This window comes from Rhinatrema bivittatum, chromosome 2 (assembly GCF_901001135.1).
Source record: "Rhinatrema bivittatum chromosome 2, aRhiBiv1.1, whole genome shotgun sequence".
NCBI classification, from domain to species: Eukaryota; Metazoa; Chordata; class Amphibia; order Gymnophiona; family Rhinatrematidae; genus Rhinatrema; species Rhinatrema bivittatum.
The window spans coordinates 659493822-659512107 of NC_042616.1; the positions used below are offsets into that span (position 1 = coordinate 659493822).

General features: G+C 42.5%; 1 protein-coding gene across 11 annotated transcripts in view; it reads left to right on the forward strand.

The window, feature by feature from the left end:
- CSPP1 (centrosome and spindle pole associated protein 1) overlaps window positions 1–18286 on the forward strand; it is a 471676-nt gene that overhangs the window by 196969 nt on the left and 256421 nt on the right. For all 11 annotated transcript variants that reach the window (XM_029591423.1, XM_029591419.1, XM_029591426.1 and 8 more), the window contains 2 exons: window positions 1065–1157; window positions 17364–17455. In XM_029591423.1, the coding sequence (XP_029447283.1) occupies window positions 1065–1157; window positions 17364–17455 (185 nt within the window). The remainder of the gene's footprint in view (window positions 1–1064; window positions 1158–17363; window positions 17456–18286) is intronic.

Below are 18286 nucleotides of genomic sequence, written 5' to 3' on the forward strand. Positions count from 1 at the left end.
GCTCTGCCCAGTACTTTCGAACCCCCCTCCCCCCAGCTGCCAAGGTTGTGGTACAATTGTACTGTTCCCTACAGCATGGATGCTCAACATTGATGGCAGCAGTGTGTTTGTACCATGATCTTCGCGGTGGGGGAGTATTTTTGGAGATGCCAAGTGGGGTGGGAGGATTCTTGTTTCGTGATGGGGGGAGGAGAACAGGGGGAGCTGAGGAGTGCACTGGAGTTGGCTGTGTTTGGAGAAGGGAGGGTAGGATTGGGCCAGCTCCTTGGGGTAAGAGGCTATAAATTTTATAATGCTGTTTGAGGGCTTGGGGGGAGGGAGGAATTGGGTACAATACCCAACAAGAGTTTCTCTGGGGTTGGGGGATTAGGTCAGGACGCCCGTTTGACTGCCTTTGTGTTTTCCTTTAACCAGCTATGTCATTGGTATATCTCCGGTTAAGGTAAAGTCATCTGGGAATATGTTCTGGGTAACAGTTGAAAATAGCTGGTTAGGTTTCAAAGTTATCCAGCTACATATGCTCAGATAACTTTATTTGAGGATATTCAGCGGGATGTTTATGCCACTGAATATCCCTGATAACTTATTTGACTGTCTTTAGTGGCAAAAGTTATCTGTGTTCAGATTTATTTTTTTTTTTAATATTCTTGCCTCAATAATGTAAAGTATAGTATTTATTTGGAAATGAAAGAATAGAGATGTAAAAACTGAAAAAAGCACCATACTTTAATGATGGAGGTTTAGACTTTGCAGTCTGACATGGTATCATTCTGTGTATGTCTCACTGTAAAATGGTGTCGCCAATGGAGATGATAACTGGTATCCTGAAAATCTGCAATGTAAGATACAATTTTCATTTTATTTCTAGGGAATGGAAAGTTACTCTATTGTAACACCAAATAGTAATAGCCACATGCATAGTTAAAATATTGTGTTGTAGGTGCATTTATTTCATTAATAATTGTACATACAAGTGCAACAGGGCTTCCAGAAATAGATTTTGGAGTTACATTGATCTAGTGAGTTTATATAATTTTCCTTTCTTTCCATTGCAAACCACACAGAGACAGACCAGAAGGAGAACCACCTACACATTACAAAGATGACTTTCGGGAACAGACTAACAAAAGATCCATTTCAGTTACTGCAAAAGCACGGTAAGATGTAAAATTCTGACATCAGATGAGATGTTTGCAAGAGACACAAATGTACTGTGAAGTCATATTTTAGACAACTTCACATTTTATAAAAACAGAGAAACCTGGTTGCAGAAAAGGTCCATCCAGCTTGTCTAATCTTCCTATAATTGCCTGTGCTCATCCTGTGCTTTCTGGAATTCATATACTGTCCTTGTTTCCAACACCTCCACTGACAGATAGTTCCATGCATCCACAATCCTTTCTATAAGAACATAAGAAATTGCCATGCTAAGTCAGACCAAGGATCCATCAAGCCCAGCATCCTGTTTCCAACAGAGGCCATACTAGGCCACAAGAACCTGGCAATTACCCAAACACCAAGAAGATCCCATGCTACTGATGCAATTAATAGCAGAGGCTATTCCCTAAGTAAACTTGATTAATAGCAGTTAATGGACTTCTCCTCCAAGAACTTATCCAAACCTTTTTTGAACCTAGCTACACTAACTGCACTATCCTTATCCTCTGTCATCAAATTCCAGAGCTTAATTGTGCATTGAGTGAAAAAGAATTTTCTCCGATTAGTCTTAAATGTGCTACTTGCTAACTTCATGGAATGCCCCCTAGTCCTTCTAGTATCTGAAAGTGTAAATAACCGCTATACATCTACTCGTTCAAGACCTCTCATGATCTTAAAGACCTCTATTATATCCCCCCTCAGCCGTCTCTTCTCCAAGCTGAACAGCCCAAACCTCTTCAGCCTTTTCTCATAGGGGAGCTGTTCCATCCCCTTTATCATTTTGGTCGCCCTTCTCTGTACCTTCTCCATCGCAACTATAACTTTTTTGAGATGCGGCAATCAGAATTGTACACAGTACTCAAGGTGCGGTCTCACCATGGAGCGATACAGAGGCATTATGACATTTTCCGTTTTATTAACCATTCCCTTCCTAATTATGCTATAATTTATCTTTATCTCATGTTCTTTGTACTCACCCCAAGGCGACAGTTCAGTTCTTATGTAAACCGGTGCGATATGTATTCTATACAGGAACATCGGTATATAAAAGTCAAAAATAAATAAATAAGAGTACACATAGAGCCCCACCCAATCTCTCTTCAATTTCCCATGTTCTATATCTGTCAAATGAGTTTCCTGTAAGAAAACCACATTAGATCTCAAGCATCAGAACATGGATAGTAATTTACTCCTCTTGATAGGGGAATGTATCCCATCAACATTTAGGGAAGTAACCTTGACCTTAACCATTTTTACCTGCAGTATATGGATTGGTGAGAGGAGCCCACAGAGGACTCCCAGTATATGACTAAGATCTCAAGCCCTCTCAGCCTAGGCCCCAAGAGTAAGACCCTCTCCCGTGTCCCTGCCATAGTCCTGGTAAGTGAAAACCCCTGTGCTCGGTCTCCACCTCGTATTTACGAACCCCTGGGTCTGTCACCCCCCACACACATATACACATCCATCCACATTCACACCCATACACCATACATACTGAATCACAAGTAACATTTTTATGCTCCAAGAGGCTCGAGGTCCCCCTCACACAGACTACACATGAACGTCTGTATTCAGGAATACCCCCCCATGTCCCTTCTCCATTACAACAATTCTGTTTAAGGGGATCGCCCCTAACAAAACCATGTAAAACTCTTTTATTCAAGAAGAGCTACTTCTGAAGGGTTAAGCTACCAGGAACGCCCGGAAGAGGGGCAGATAACCATTAATAATAACCCTTGGCATCAAAAACATAGGCCATCGGTCTGCAACCTAGGCCCCAGATGCCAACAGAAGTAATAAAGGCCGGGCATGAATAACCAGGCTGAACCATAACCCTATTCCAGTCCATTAGTACTCACTACATAGTCCTTAATTGAGGTGTAGTTTCCGAAATCAGGTTGCATTTGCCATTGGCAGTGATGCTATAAAAGCTGCCGCTTGATCCTTAGTGTTGAAAAATAGCACTTTATTTTCATGGGAGACCCTCAGTTTAGCAGGATATAGCAGTGCAAAACGGATTCCTCGTTTGTAGAGTTCTGAGCAGGCAGGGGACATCTCTCTGCATTGGGCTGCTGTAGAGGCAGAGAAATCATTAAACAGAAGAATGCGATTTCCTTGATATTCAACTGCCGCTTGTTGGCAGAAAGCCCGCAGCAGCTGGGTCTTGTGAGCCCAATTTAAAATACGGGCCATCACTGGACGCGGCCTGGCGGCATTTTCCCATGGTGGGCCCACTCTATGGATACGTTTACATTGGAGCTGATCGTTAGGCAGGACAAGCTTTAAGTGATCAGTGAGCCAGTGTTCCAAGAATTCATACACTGCCTCTTCCTTTAGGGACTCGGGCAAGCCAATAATTTTTATATTATTTCTACGGCAGCAGTTCTCCTGGTCCTCAATTCTATCCAGAAGTGTGGTTTGTTGAGCCTGTAGCTCACTTATGCACTGTTCAACTGCCCCCAGCCTGTCTCCATGATCGGAGAGACATTGCTCTGCCTGGTCCAGCCATTTGGATTGCCCTTCTATAGAGTGCTGAATTTCTTCCATCGCAGTTTGTATTTTAATAAGCCTGTCGTCCAGGGCCGCGGTGACGCTGCTTGAGATTTGCTGGAGTGCTTCTGCCGACATGGTGGCCAGCGTTTTAATGGTCTCGGGCGCGGCCGCCGTTTTGAAAGTGCTGCCTTTGCGTTCTGCTGCACTTCAGGTGCTGCAATGCTGCATCCCTCGTCATCCCGCCACGGAAATTCGTGCTCATCCCACCATGGTCCTCACCGCTGCCCTATGTCCCCTCCGAAATTGAGAAACAAGGCGTTAAGGGGCCTAAAAAACCAAAGATTACGGAGAGGGGACCGCGGAGCTCTTCCCCCAGGTTTCCGACTCCGCTACGTCATCACCAGAAGTCAAAGTCTGCCATTCTAGCCTTCAGAGATCAGACTCGTTCTCTGAGGGCTTGGAGCTTTTTGCACTTAGCGCACACATATGACTCTCGCCAGCTGGGAAATAATCATACATGTGGCACTCAGTGCAAAAGACTGGAAAGCCTCCCTGTCACTGCTGGACTACTACTTCTTCCTGCATCATAATTTTGTTCATTTGTTATCAATTTAAAATTTCTAAGGGAGCAGGGATGTAAAGCTAACCTAAAGTACTTTTAGTATATGGATTTATTTTAATTGTATGGCAATGACCCTCAATATACTACAATTAATCTACCTATATCTTCCTAGTTACCCAATTTATTGACTCTTGTTTTGTTGTCTAACCACACAAAATAGTTTTTGACTTGATTTGTCCAGATGTATCTCACAGATGGCACAACCAATAAATTTAGTGAGGAAGATCTCAGAGTCCTCACTGGTTGATATATTTTAAATGAAGATTTATTACAGCTAGTTACTAGGCCATGAATAGCCTTGTAAACCAATAAAGTAATCTTAAATTTAATTCACCAGTAGATCAGCAACCAGTGAAGTTTAAGCAACACAGGAATAATGTGATCATGCAACCTACTGGCAGCAATCAAATATGCTGTCGCATTTTGTACAAGGTGAAGCGTTTTCAGTGTTGCCTGGGTAGTCCAAAGTAAAGGGAATTACAATAATCAAATTTTGAAACTACAAGTGCATGTAAAGCTGTCTTTAGGTCAGTTTCAGATAAAAATGTCTTTAACAAACATAGCATTCTTAGCTTGTAAAAGTGGATTTTACAATGTTCTTCAGACAAACAGGTCGATACAGTAAAGTGTGCTCCGTCGGAGCGCACTGTCAGCCTGCTCTGGACGCGTGTTTTCCCTTACCCCTTATTCAGTAAGGGGAGGAAAACACGCGGCCCACCCGCGGCACCTAATAGCGCCCTCAACATGCAAATGCATGTTGATGGCCCTATTAGGTATGCGCGCGGGATCCAGTAAGTAAAATGTGCAGCCAAGCCGCACATTTTACTCTAAGAAATTAGCGCCGACCCAAAGGTCGGCGCTAATTTCTTCCGGCGCCAGGAAAGTGCACAGAAAAGCAGTAAAAACTGCTTTTCTGTGCACCCTCCGACTTAATATCATAGCAATATTAAGTCGGAGGTCCCCAAAAGTAAAAAAAAAGTAAAAAAAAAAAATAAAAAAAATTTGAATTCGGCCCGCGGCTGTCGGGCCGAAAACCGGACGCTCAATTTTGCCGGCGTCCGGTTTCCGAGCCCGTGGCTGTCAGCGGGCTCGAGAACCGACGCCGGCAAAATTGAGCATCGGCTGTCAAACCCGCTGACAGCCGCCGCTCCAGGCCAAAAGGAGGCGCTAGGGACGCGCTAGTGTCCCTAGCGCCTCCTTTCCCTCGTTTGCACCGCGTCGCCTAATTTGCATGCTGGAGCATACTGGATAGCTCGCACCGGCGAAGGGCTGGTGCGTGCGCCGGGAGAGCGGGCGTTCGTCCGCTCTCCCGCGGTTTTACAGTATCGGGCTGAAAGTGTGGTATCAATCAGTTTTTCCAGATTATGAACTTTTGATGCTATCACAATCTCATTATCATCAATGTCAAAACTGCTTGGTATGCTAACGGGGGTGGGGGTGGGGGGGAAATGAGATAAGAAAATCACCTCAGTTTTCTTGGCATCCAGGACCAACCTATTACTCAAAATCCACCCTATTATTGCAGACAGATAATCTTTTAATCTTGAAATGGCATCTTCAATTGATGTTTGAAAGGAATAAAGAATTGAATATTGTCTGCAAATGCTTGATAATGCACCCCCAAATTTGCAGTGAGCTGGCACAGAGAAATAATGTGAATATTAAAAAGGGTGGCAAATAAATAATGCAGAACTTTGCGGTGCCTCAGTCTTAAGTCTAAATGGGGATGATGTAGACCCTCCAAATCTAACACTCTGCGTCTTTCAGATAGAAATTATTTAAACCACTTTGATGTGAGACTGGATGATTTGATTAGTTGAAAACTTTTCTTTTTTTTTTGTTGGTGCCATTCTCTGCAAAGCTCCTTGTTTGGTAAATTGTTTTGTTGATTTTTCTATAATATGAGTATGGTGTTTGAATATGGTGTTACAGGGGATTAACTTCTTGGGGGAGGTTGATGTGGTTTAGAGGGTCTGAGGGAGGTGGGGGGAGGGGGTGGACTCACATGGCTCCATCTCTTGGCTGTGATAGAAACATAAACATAGAAACGACAGCAGAATAGGACCAATGGTCCATCCTGTCTGTAGAGCAGGTGTCCGATGATAGTATCTGCTGCCCCCATGCAGGTTACCCCTATGGAGCAGTCAGTTTTGCTTGATATTTATTTATTTATTTTATTTAACACTTTTCTATACCGACCTTCATGAAAAAAATTTATATCAAATCAGTTTACATGTAACAAGGGGTATAACTTAATCAACCATTTAACAAGAGGCGAAAGTTACATATAACAAGGAGGTATTAACTTGGGAGCTAGGTTAGCCGGAGGTAAAGGACAGCATAACTGAGTAACTAGATAATGCAATGAGACAAAGAAATGGAGGCATAAATATAACGCCTAACTTGTTGGGGCGCTTAGTTAGGTAAGCGGAGTCCTGTCTGGTAGAAGATTGATGGTTTTGAGAGTTAAGGGAAGGCTTGGAGGAAGAGCCAGGTCTTAAGTTTTTTTCAGAAGGTTAGAGGGCAAGGTTCTAGTCTGAGGTCTGTGGGCATATTATTCCAAATGGCTGGACCCGCTGTAGAGAATGCTCGTTCTTTGGTGGTTGATAGGCGTGTGGATTTCGTTGGGGGGAATTGCAGGGTACCTTTGTACGCTTCTCTGATAGGACTTGAGGATAAGTATAATTTGAGTGGAATCTGGAGGTCTAGTTGTTGCTGATTATAATGGTTTTGTGAATTGTGGTAAGGGCCTTGTGTAATATTCTGTATTTTATTGGTAGCCAGTGAAGGTTCCATAGTATGGGAGTGATGTGTGCTCCTCTGTTGTTGTTGGTTAGGATTCTAGCCGCAGCATTTTGGAGCATCTGTAATGGTTTGATGGAGGAGATGGGGAGCCCAAGAAAGAGAGCGTTGCAGTAATCTGTTTTGGAGAAGAGCGTGGTTTGGAGCACAGTCCTGAAATCCTGGAAATGGAGGAGGGGTTTGAGCCTTTTCATAACTTCCAACAGAAGAAAATAGGGTAAAGCATAAAAATTGGCAAGTTAAATGTAAGACATTGATAAGACAGGCTAAGAGAGAATTTGAAAAGAAGTTGGCTGTAGAGGCAAAAACTCACAGTAAAAACTTTTTAAAATATATCCGAAGCAGAAAGCCTGTGAGGGAGTCAGTTGGACCGTTAGATGATCGAGGGGTTAAAGGGGCACTTAGAGAAGATAAGGCCATCGCGGAAAGATTAAATGATTTCTTTGCTTCGGTGTTTACTGAAGAGGATGTTGGGGAGGTACCCGTAATGGAGAAGGCTTTCATGGGTAATGATTCAGATGGACTGAATCAAATCACGGTGAACCTAGAAGATGTGGTAGGCCTGATTGACAAACTGAAGAGTAGTAAATCACCCGGACCGGATGGTATACACCCCAGAGTTCTGAAGGAACTAAAAAATGAAATTTCAGACCTATTAGTAAAAATTTGTAACTTATCATTAAAATCATCCATTGTACCTGAAGACTGGAGGATAGCAAATGTAACCCCAATATTTAAAAAGGTCTCCAGGGGCGATCCGGGAAACTACAGACCGGTTAGCCTGACTTCAGTGCCAGGAAAAATAGTGGAAAGTGTTCTAAACATCAAAATCACAGAACATATAGAAAGACATGGTTTAATGGAACAAAGTCAGCATGGCTTTACCCAGGGCAAGTCTTGCCTCACAAATCTGCTTCATTTTTTTGAAGGAGTTAATAAACATGTGGATAAAGGTGAACTGGTAGATATAGTATACTTGGATTTTCAGAAGGCATTTGACAAAGTTCCTCATGAGAGGCTTCTAGGAAAAGTAAAAAGTCATGGGATAGGTGGCGATGTCCTTTCGTGGATTGCAAACTGGCTAAAAGACAGGAAACAGAAGGATTAAATGGGCAATTTTCTCAGTGGAAGGGAGTGGACAGTGGAGTGCCTCAGGGATCTGTATTGGGACCCTTACTTTTCAATATATTTATAAATGATCTGGAAAGAAATACGACGAGTGAGATAATCAAATTTGCAGATGACACAAAATTGTTCAGAGTAGTTAAATCACAAGCAGATTGTGATAAATTGCAGGAAGACCTTGTGAGACTGGAAAATTGGGCATCCAAATGGCAGATGAAATTTAATGTGGATAAGTGCAAGGTGATGCATATAGGGAAAAATAACCCATGCTATAATTACACGATGTTGGGTTCCATATTAGGTGCTACAACCCAAGAAAGAGATCTAGGTGTCATAGTGTCATAGTGGATAACACATTGAAATCGTCGGTACAGTGTGCTGCGGCAGTCAAAAAAGCAAACAGAATGTTGGGAATTATTAGAAAGGGAATGGTGAATAAAACGGAAAATGTCATAATGCCTCTGTATCGCTCCATGGTGAGACCGCACCTTGAATACTGTGTACAATTCTGGTCGCCGCATCTCAAAAAAGATATAATTGCGATGGAGAAGGTACAGAGAAGGGCTACCAAAATGATAAGGGGAATGGAACAACTCTCGTATGAGGAAAGACTAAAGAGGTTAGGACTTTTCAGCTTGGAGAAGAGCCGACTGAGGGGGGATATGATAGAGGTGTTTAAAATCATGAGAGGTCTAGAACGGGTAGATGTGAATCGGTTATTTACTCTTTTGATAGTAGAAAGACTAGGGGGCACTCCATGAAGTTAGCATGGGGTACATTTAAAACTAATCGGAGAAAGTTCTTTTTTACTCAACGCACAATTAGACTCTGGAATTTGTTGCTGGAGGATGTGGTTAGTGCAGTTAATATAGCTGTGTTTAAAAAAGGATTGGATAAGTTCTTGGAGGAGAAGTCCATTACCTGCTATTAAGTTCACTTAGAGAATAGCCACTGCCATTAGCAATGGTTACATGGAATAGACTTAGTTTTTGGGTACTTGCCAGGTTCTTATGGCCTGGATTGGCCACTGTTGGAAACAGGATGCTGGACTTGATGGACCCTTGGTCTGACCCAGTATGGCATTTTCTTATGTTCTTACTTGTAGTTTATAAAAACAATCCTTGGTAGTGTTGTTGATGGATTTCTTTAGGTTCAGATGGTTATCGAGGATTACTCCTAGGTCCCTTACTTGTGTGATCAGGGTGTTGGGAGCTGTCGGATGGATTAGGGCTGAGTGGTTGGAGGAGATGAGAAGGAGTTCTGTCTTAGTTGCATTGAGAACCAGGTTCAAACTGGTGAGTAGGCGGTTAATAGATTGGAGGCAGTTTTCCCAGTAGGCAAGAGTTTTAGGGAGGGATTCTGTTATGGGGATCAGAATCTGCACTTCGTCTGCATAGAGGTAGTGTATTAATTTTAGGTTTGTAAGCAACTGACAGAGGGGCAGGAGGTATATATTGAAAAGGGTGGGGGACAGGGAAGAGCCTTGTGGTACGCCTAATGTTGATTTGACGTCTGGAGATTCTTTATTATTAATTTTTACTTTGAAGCTTCTGTTGCTGAGGAAAGAATTGAACCATCTGTGGGTAGATCCTGAAAATCCAATTTCTGAAAGGCGATTTAGTAGGATGGTGTGGTTCACGGTGTCAAGGGCTGCCGAGATGTCTAGAAGGACTAGGATGAAAGAGAGCCTTTTGTCAAGGCCCATGAGGATGTGGTCAGAAAGGGAGATAAGGAGGGTTTCCGTACTTAATGATTTACGAAAGCCGTATTGGGATGGGTAGAGGATATTGTGTTCTTCCAGGTAATCTGAGAGTTGTGTATTTACCAATTTCTCCATGATTTTAGCCAGAAAAGGGAGGTTAGATATGGGGCGGAAATTGGAGGGTTCTCTTGTGTCCAGGTTGGGTTTCTTCAGAAGGGGTTTGAGGGAGGCAGTTTTTATCCTGTCAGGGTAGATTCTTTGGGACAGTGAGCAGTTTATGATGTTGGCCAAAGGTCTAGAGATCGCATTCGGGATGAGAAGCAGAAGTTTAGTCGGAATGTAGCCTGATGGGTGGTTAGATGGTTTCAGCCTCCTAAGTATGGATTCGATCTCCAGTGGGGTTGTAGGTTCGAAGGAGTCGAGGATGGCTTCGGTGTGTGGTGTGGAAATGGAGGTAAGGAAGGGGGGGGGGTTGCGTTGGTAGGGAGGTGCGCTATTGTGATCACAGTTTTTTTCTGAAAGAAGAGTGCTAGTTCATTTGCTTTGGATTGAGCTTGGTCATCTGGTATGGCGGGGGTGGAGGATTTTGTGAGTTGGGAAACATATGAGAACAGGGTCCTGGCATCAAATTGAAGATCATGAATTCTGCTGGCATAGAAGTCTCTTTTTGTCCGTAAGATGGAGTTCTTGTAGAGATGGAGGGTGCGTTTGTAGTCTGACATAGTCATGGAGTTGGGGGACTTACGCCACTCGCTTTCTTTGTGTCTGAGGTCTTGTTTCATCTGCTTAAGTTCTGGTGAGAACCAGGGTTGTTTCTTTTTATGCATCGAGTTGATTATTTTCACTGCTTTCGGGCATAATTTATTTGCTATTGACTCAGTGATATTGTGCCAGGAAAGAAGGGCTGTGTTGAGGTTGGAGGTGTCCAGGTTTGGGAAGTTTTTTGAATAGATGATCACTGAGCATGTCAGATGTACAAGTTTTCCTGAAGTGGGTGGTGGAGTGGGGCTGAGGGGGCTTAGGGTTTCCTTGAGTCATGAGGATGGTTGAAATCATTGAGTGGTCTGACCAAGGAACTGGGGTTCAGATCGGAACATTATTGTAAGATATGTTAGAATTGATTAAGATGAGATCGAGAGTGTGTCCAGTTTTATGGGTAGGTTTATCGATGATTTGTTTAAAGCCCATTGCCCCGAGTGTGGTGAGGAGCACTTCACAGTTGGGGGTGGGAGGAGAGGCGTCGACATGGAGGTTGAAGTCCCCCATAATTATGGCTGGTGAGTCCGTGTTGATGTGTTTGGCTATTGTTTCTATGAGGGGGGAGGCATCGGAGTCTAGCAGTCCTGGTGGAGCATATATTAGTAGAATTTATAAATGCTTAGATTTAAAAAGACCTAATTCGAGTTTGGTGGAGGTGGGGGTCTTGACTGGTTGTGGATTGAGTTTGAATTCTTTTTTGGTGGCTAGAAGAAGACCGCCTCCTCGTTTTTTTTGTCTGGGAATCGAGATAATGTCATAAAGGTGTATCGGTAATTGATTTATTAGGGCTATGTCCGAGCTTTTAAGCCAGGTTTCCGTGATGGCACAGATGTCTGGCTTTGAGTCCAAGAGGTAGTCGTTAAGGACGTGAGTTTTCTTCGTCAGTGACTGTGCGTTGAGCAGAGTAAGAGAGAACATAGTGAGTCCTAGCAACTGCGTGAGGGGGGAAGTCATGATTGGGATGAGGGATCTGGTTGTATGTCTTGTTGAAAAGCCTTCGAATGAAGAAGATGGCGATGGTATATGACAGGGATAGGGAAGGTTTGCATGGTGTCTTCTCAATGAATGGAATGGGATGGGGCTTAACTTATGTATGAGCTGGTCTTTGGAGTAGATTAAATGCGAATGGAAGGAGCCGACTAAAGGTAGTCTGTGAGCAGGAGTGAGGGGTGGTTGATGAATAGTGGTGTAATAGTGAATAGTGGTTTCAAGCATTTGCTGAAGGTCTAGAATCAAGAGAGAGGTCGTGGTGAGAGCTGAGTGAGTGCTGAATGTAAGGGAGGCGTCCGTCTGCTGAGGAGCTGGTTGGTTGAGAGAGCTGAGGACTGTTGGAGAGTGTTGAGAGCGTCCGTCTGCTGGAGAGCTGGTTGGTTGAGAGAGCTGAGGACTGTTTGAATGTGTTGCGTGCGTCCGTCTCCTGGAGAGCTGGTTGATTGAGAGAGCTGAGAACTGTGAGCTATAAGAGTGCTGAGTGTGTGACCGTCTACATGGGAACTAGGGAGTAGTTGGAGTCCAAGGGTGCGTTTGATTGCTGGTGAGATGGTGGAGGTGAGACACTTGATAACCGCGCTCCGGGATGCACTAAGGGGCGCACAAAGGGGCAGGCGCCGTCTCCTGCCCTATAAAGGGCTCTAGGCACCCGGGATTACGTCGTGCCCAAGGGGCGGGCTTACCGCCATTTTAAATTTTGGTTTTTGGTCCCTTCCCTTTTCTTTTGGCTTGGGGGAGGGCTCCTGTCGAGTCTGAGGGTGGCTGTCTGCCTCACCTGCTTCTCGGTGGTGACCTCCGGTCCCGGTCCACCTCCCCTGACCCCGACGGGTCTGCGCAGGGAGGGCCCACCAGGTAGCTGAGCGGGAGGGACTTTGCCAAAGAAGCAGTTCTTTGTTTTTTCCTTAATGTCTGTGCATCAGTACCCCAGACTGTAAAGAGTCATGGCTCGTGTTGGTTGTCTCTGAATCCAAATTTCTCTTTCCTTTCACACCTCGCCCCCTTCCTTCGAAGCAGAGAGCAATGTTGCATTTGCATCACAAGCATCAAGGCTTACTGGTTAAGGGTAGTAATCCCATGCCTTATGTTAAGAGTAGTAACTGCTGGTTGGGGACGGTAGTTCACTCATTAGTATGTCCTGATCAGATGGGGTTTGTGCCGGGTAGATATGGTACTAATAATGTTCGGAAAGTACTGGCAATATTGAATGGAAAGGGATCGTTTCATGAGGCAGGAATGATCTTCAGCCTAGATACTAAAAAAAGCATTTTTTAAGGTCAGTTGGCAGTTTGTTTTGGGTGTTGGCTAAGTTTGGTATAGAGGGTTCTTTTTTTAATTGGATCCAACTGCTATATACTAATCCTAGGGTATGTATCCTTGCTAATGGTGTTCTGTCTGAGGAGTTTTCATTGGAGGGAGGAACGAGTCAGGGATGTCCCCTGTCCCTCTCCTTTTTATATTAACTATAGAGCCTCTAGATATTGGAATTCGGTAAGCTGCAGATATTACTGGAATAACAGTTGACAGTAAGGAACTAAAAATGTGTCTATTTGCAGATGACATCTTACTTTTCTTGAATAATGCTACTCAAGCCATGGGGACCTATTACGAGATGTTTTTCTGCCTATAAATTGTTTGAAGGTCTTACTATAAATTTTGATAAGTCAGAAGCTATGCCCTTATCTTCATCCTTAGTAGACAAATGGCAGAGTCCTTTCCTGTTTAGATGGAACATTCACAATTAAATATTTGGGGGTTTGGATACCTCTGGAAATTAGGGTCTCTCTATGAATCCAACTTTAGGGAGCTATTGGATGGTTTTGCCCATCATTTGCAAGTATGGAAGGACTTACCCATTTCTTTATTTGGAAGAAGTGCTCTTTTCAAAATGGTGTTATAGCCCAAATTATTATATCATTTGCAGATGTTGCCATGCTGGTTAACAATGACTGACTTGGCATATCTGAAATCCATGTTCATACGGTTCTTGTGGCATGGCAAACAACCAAAAATAGGCTTTGCCAAATTAGTAAAGTCAAAAGACCAAGGAGACATTGATGCTCCAAATTTTCATTATTACAATCTGATATGTCAAATGTGCTTTATTGGGGAATATATTAGGGATAAATTTAAATTCAATGCTTCCCATATTTTTGAGGAGATGGTTACCCCTCATTCTCCACTGGGGCTCATTTATATTTCAAAAGCCTTTTTGCCTAAGGAGACAAAAGAAAATATATTGCTGAAGTCTGTGGTGATATCATGGAAGTATCTGCGGAAAAAATTGGACCTGCTAGCATGAACATCACTTTTTACCTATTCAGAATATTATACATTTTATGCCTGGGATTGATTGTCAAGTATTCCGGGATTGGAAGAGATGGGGGCTACATAGCATTCACCAGATGATAGAAGAAGATACAAACTGTTTTATGAGCTTTCAACAGCTACAGGGCATTTTTCCTATTCCCAATAAGCATTTCTTTGGTTTCTTGCAAGTAAGATATTATTTTCTCTCTTTGGATATACCCAAGACATCTCTCCAGTTAGATATTCACGTGACTGCTGAGATGGAGCGCATAGTGATGGGAAAGAACTCCATAGTTCACTGGTATAAGTTTTGTAAAAGCCATATTGCCCCTGGGATTATAGGTGGTTCAGTGGACTACTGGAAGCATGAATTTGGAGTGTCCTATACTATTAAGGAGTTTAATATGATGCTCAAGGTATCCATAGGATTCCAATGGCAGTTAATTATAAGGAAATGCAAATAAGATCTTTCTTCATAATTGGGCAGATAGGCTGTGGATGCGCAAAATGGGATTAGTAGATACTGTTCTTTGTCATAAATGCAAGATGAATGTGGGTTCTTTCACACACCTTTTTTTTGCCTGTTGAAAATCTCTATATTTTGGGAACAAATAATTTTATGTTTGCACACATGTATACAGGTTACATTACCTCTTCTAGGACAGATTTTAATATTTGGGGGATGTAGAAAGGAAGAGAACAATGTATCCTCAAATGACTAAGGGGCAGTGCCATTTTGCTATTGTTACTCTATTAATGGCAAGTCAGGATCTCAGAAGATCCTCCTCCTGTTGCAATATGGACAGAGCAAATGTCTAATATTATGCAAATAGAAAGATATAATGCATGTTATTTAGCTCAGTCAATATCAGAACATTATGTGAAAGCTTGGGAATGTTTCTTTTATTCCTTATCTTGTCCTGCGAAATTAAGACTCAAGAGGTTTGGGTATTCTCTGATTTGGAACATACTGGAGAACACCAAACCATGGTCCATATGTCCTGGGGGGGGAGAGGGATAGATAAGAATGTAAGTATGAATGGATGTGATTGTGCTGGTGAGTAGTTATAGGAGGGTTGGATTTCTGGGTGAGATGTGGTAGTAGGGGGGCATTATTAAAATAAAAAGTTCTTAAGATGGGAGTATGTTACACCTTGGGGGTTATACATATTATCTAATTGTGTTTTTTACTGCATTGTATCTCTGAGCAATAATGTACTGTACAGTTTCATGGTTGCTATTGTATGTCTTGTCTTGCATAATAAAACTTTTGAAAAAAAAAGTTTTATCTTGCCTATCAGGTAAGGCTTGACAGAGTCTATCCTGAGCTGGAGTACTTTGGCCAAAATCTTAATATCAGCACTCAGGAGGGAAATTGGATGGTAGGACCCAGGATCCACCCCATCATGGCCCTGTTTATGGATCAGTACAATATTGGCATCTGTCAGAATGTGTTCTGTCTTTGGGAAAAACAGCAGGTAGCCAAACTCTCTTGTAGAAATCTGGGTGGAATCCATTCGGTCTGGGCATTTACCATTTAGGAGCCTTATTGCCTTGCATATCCCAGATGATGTAATTGGTGCTGCCAGTCTCTCCACCTGTCTCTCAGTAAGCCCCGGAAGCGCTATCCCTTTCAAATGTTCAATTAACTCTTCTAGACTGCTCTCTTCTCCAGCTGAATGGAGTTCCTCATAAAATACCTGAAAGATCTTGTTGATAGTTTGGAAATCGTGTGAAATTACACTGGTCATTGTCCAAATGCTATGGATTGTTTGCTCCGTTTTTTCTTATAACTCTTTTGAGCAGGGATCCCACTTTGTCATGTTCATAGATTTTCTGCCATGAATATGGGAAGGATCTCTCTACCCTGTCCACCTGTAATCTTTGAAGTTCTTCTCTGGCTCTTTGTAGAGCCCTATAAATTTTGGTAAAGCATATAGTTTTATGGCTCACCTCCAGCTGTCTAACTTGTTTTTCTAGGGAACTTTTCCTCCACACTCTGCATCCTGTAAAAGCTTTATAGGTAGTAGGAGTAGGCTATGATCTGAGATCTGGCAAGAAAGAATATCCGAGAGTCCTATCTGTCCAAGAAACTTGGTAGAGCATAGGAAAAAATCAATGCGACTATAAGAATTGTGCTGCTATAAAAAACACATATAGTCCTGTCCTGTTGGATACTGAATCTGCAAGATATCTAACACCCCCAGCCTGTCTACTATCCTCTTAAGCTTGTCCCAAACCTGAAGACCTGTCCCGGCTAGGGTCCAGGCATGTGTTCCATTCCCACCCCATGATATATGGGAAGGCTGAAAAATGCTCCAAAATCTCAACTAACTCAGAATAGAATTCTTTTTTACCACATTGGGGCCATAGACATTGACCAGTACCAATTGCTTCCCATAAACAGAACACTCCAGGGCCAAAAAGCAGCCCTCTGGATCCATGAACTGTTTAGTAACCTTTACAGGAAAGGCCTTGTGGATCAGGCTATACACCCCTCTACTTCTAGTATTTTATGATTAAAAGTATGCTTGTCCCACTCACTTGGTAGTTTAGCATGTTCCGCGTCACTCAGGTGAGTTTCCTGAAGGAAAGCAACCGACGCTCTATTCTTTCTTTTTTTTTTAATATTTAAACAATTTTTTATTGGCAGCCAAAAATACATACGTAGTGTGTAACACACATCAATGTAAGTGACAATCAAAGTAATAACAATAGTCTAAGTGGAAACATGTCATACACAGCGGTTAAACCGTAATGAATGGTACCAACATTTTAACAACATAAGGTGAACCTCGCCAGCCCCCCTCCCCCCTTCCGTCCCTCCTCCCCCACGACCAGATCCGATTCACTCTTGAAGTGGGGAAATCAAAAAACATCGTAGCAAAAGTGGGAAAATAAAGAGAATTACACAGTTAAGTGTTAAGAAGGGAATCACAACTACTATAGTGAAGGAGCTACTTTATGAGACCTTGTAATAGAGAACAGGAAAAGCATTAAGGACCTGTAAATGTTAAATACTATTGGTGGTTGAAATTTGGTGATGGGACACATTCCCGAGGTATTGTGATAAGCTTCAGCTAATGACTAAAACAAAGAGAAGCGCATCAGGTAGCCATCAAGTTGGGCAATCCCGAACAACAACTGTCGGTGGAGTCGGAGCCAATTCATCTCCTTGAGTCTGCAAACATGTGCGATATGGTTCCCAAATCTTTTGGAAATCGCCTATTCTGTCCAGGTGGACAGCTGTTAGTTTACCCAAATGATAATAAGAATGTAGACGCTGTTGAATGTTTGCTAAGGAGGGAGCATATTCTCTCTTCCAATGTAGTGGAAGTAGTGCTGCAGGTAGGCTTCGGGATATGCCTGGAGCCGCTCAATTTTAACCTTTTCTTTTGCTGCTAGATCTCAGGTAGAAGACAGTATTCTTGCCAAGGAGCGCTCCAAGTCTGCAGCTATGAAGGAAGACAATACATATGCGTCAGGATTACTTCTAGGTAAGGATCCAAAACTATCTCATGAATTAAGATTAAATTTAGCTGTGAACCATAGCCACTGTTATCTATGCTGGAACATTTTTACAAATGTGTAACTGCCTGGGGTCAGTGCTATATTGTACTTGAGTTTTTCCCTTTATTTCTAACTGACCCATTGCCTTTTTTTTCCCCCATGGGGTACTATAGTTTATTCTTTTGCTATTCAGTTGTGTTGTAGTGTGTTGTAGTGTTGCCTGTGAAGTGTGTTTGTAAAATTACAGTAGACATAGTTTGAGAATTGTGACCAATATTTTGGTGTCAGGCATCACTTTGATATTGAAAACATCTTGTGTATGTTGAAATAGGTATTTCAATTCATTTCTGAGTTTTGAAAATCAGACCACAAATACTTTTACGTTGTTTAGTAAAAGAACTTATGACTTGTAAATTGTGCTATAAAATCAGTGGCAGGATTTTATATTTGCCATGAAGAAGAAAAATACAGGAAAAGAGACAGCAGATTAAGTGAATTTTGAATAAGCATGAATCTCAAATTCCTGTTTCTCACTGATATAGCCAAGAGTAAAAGCTACAGTTTGTGTACTCCATTGTCATCATTTGTTTGGGATTGCCAGGTGTGCATGCTTCTTAGATCTTGCTTGGTGGGGTTTGTTGGGAGTGTGTACATTCATTAAGCAGCATGTTGTATTTTAGGCTGGAGCCCTGTTCAGTGATACAATTCAGTTAAAAAAGTGAACATAAAAATTGCAAAACTGGATCGACGATGGGGCTCCATCTAGCTCTGTCTCCAACAGAAGCAAGCACTACCTGTTCTGAATGTTTCTGGTGACA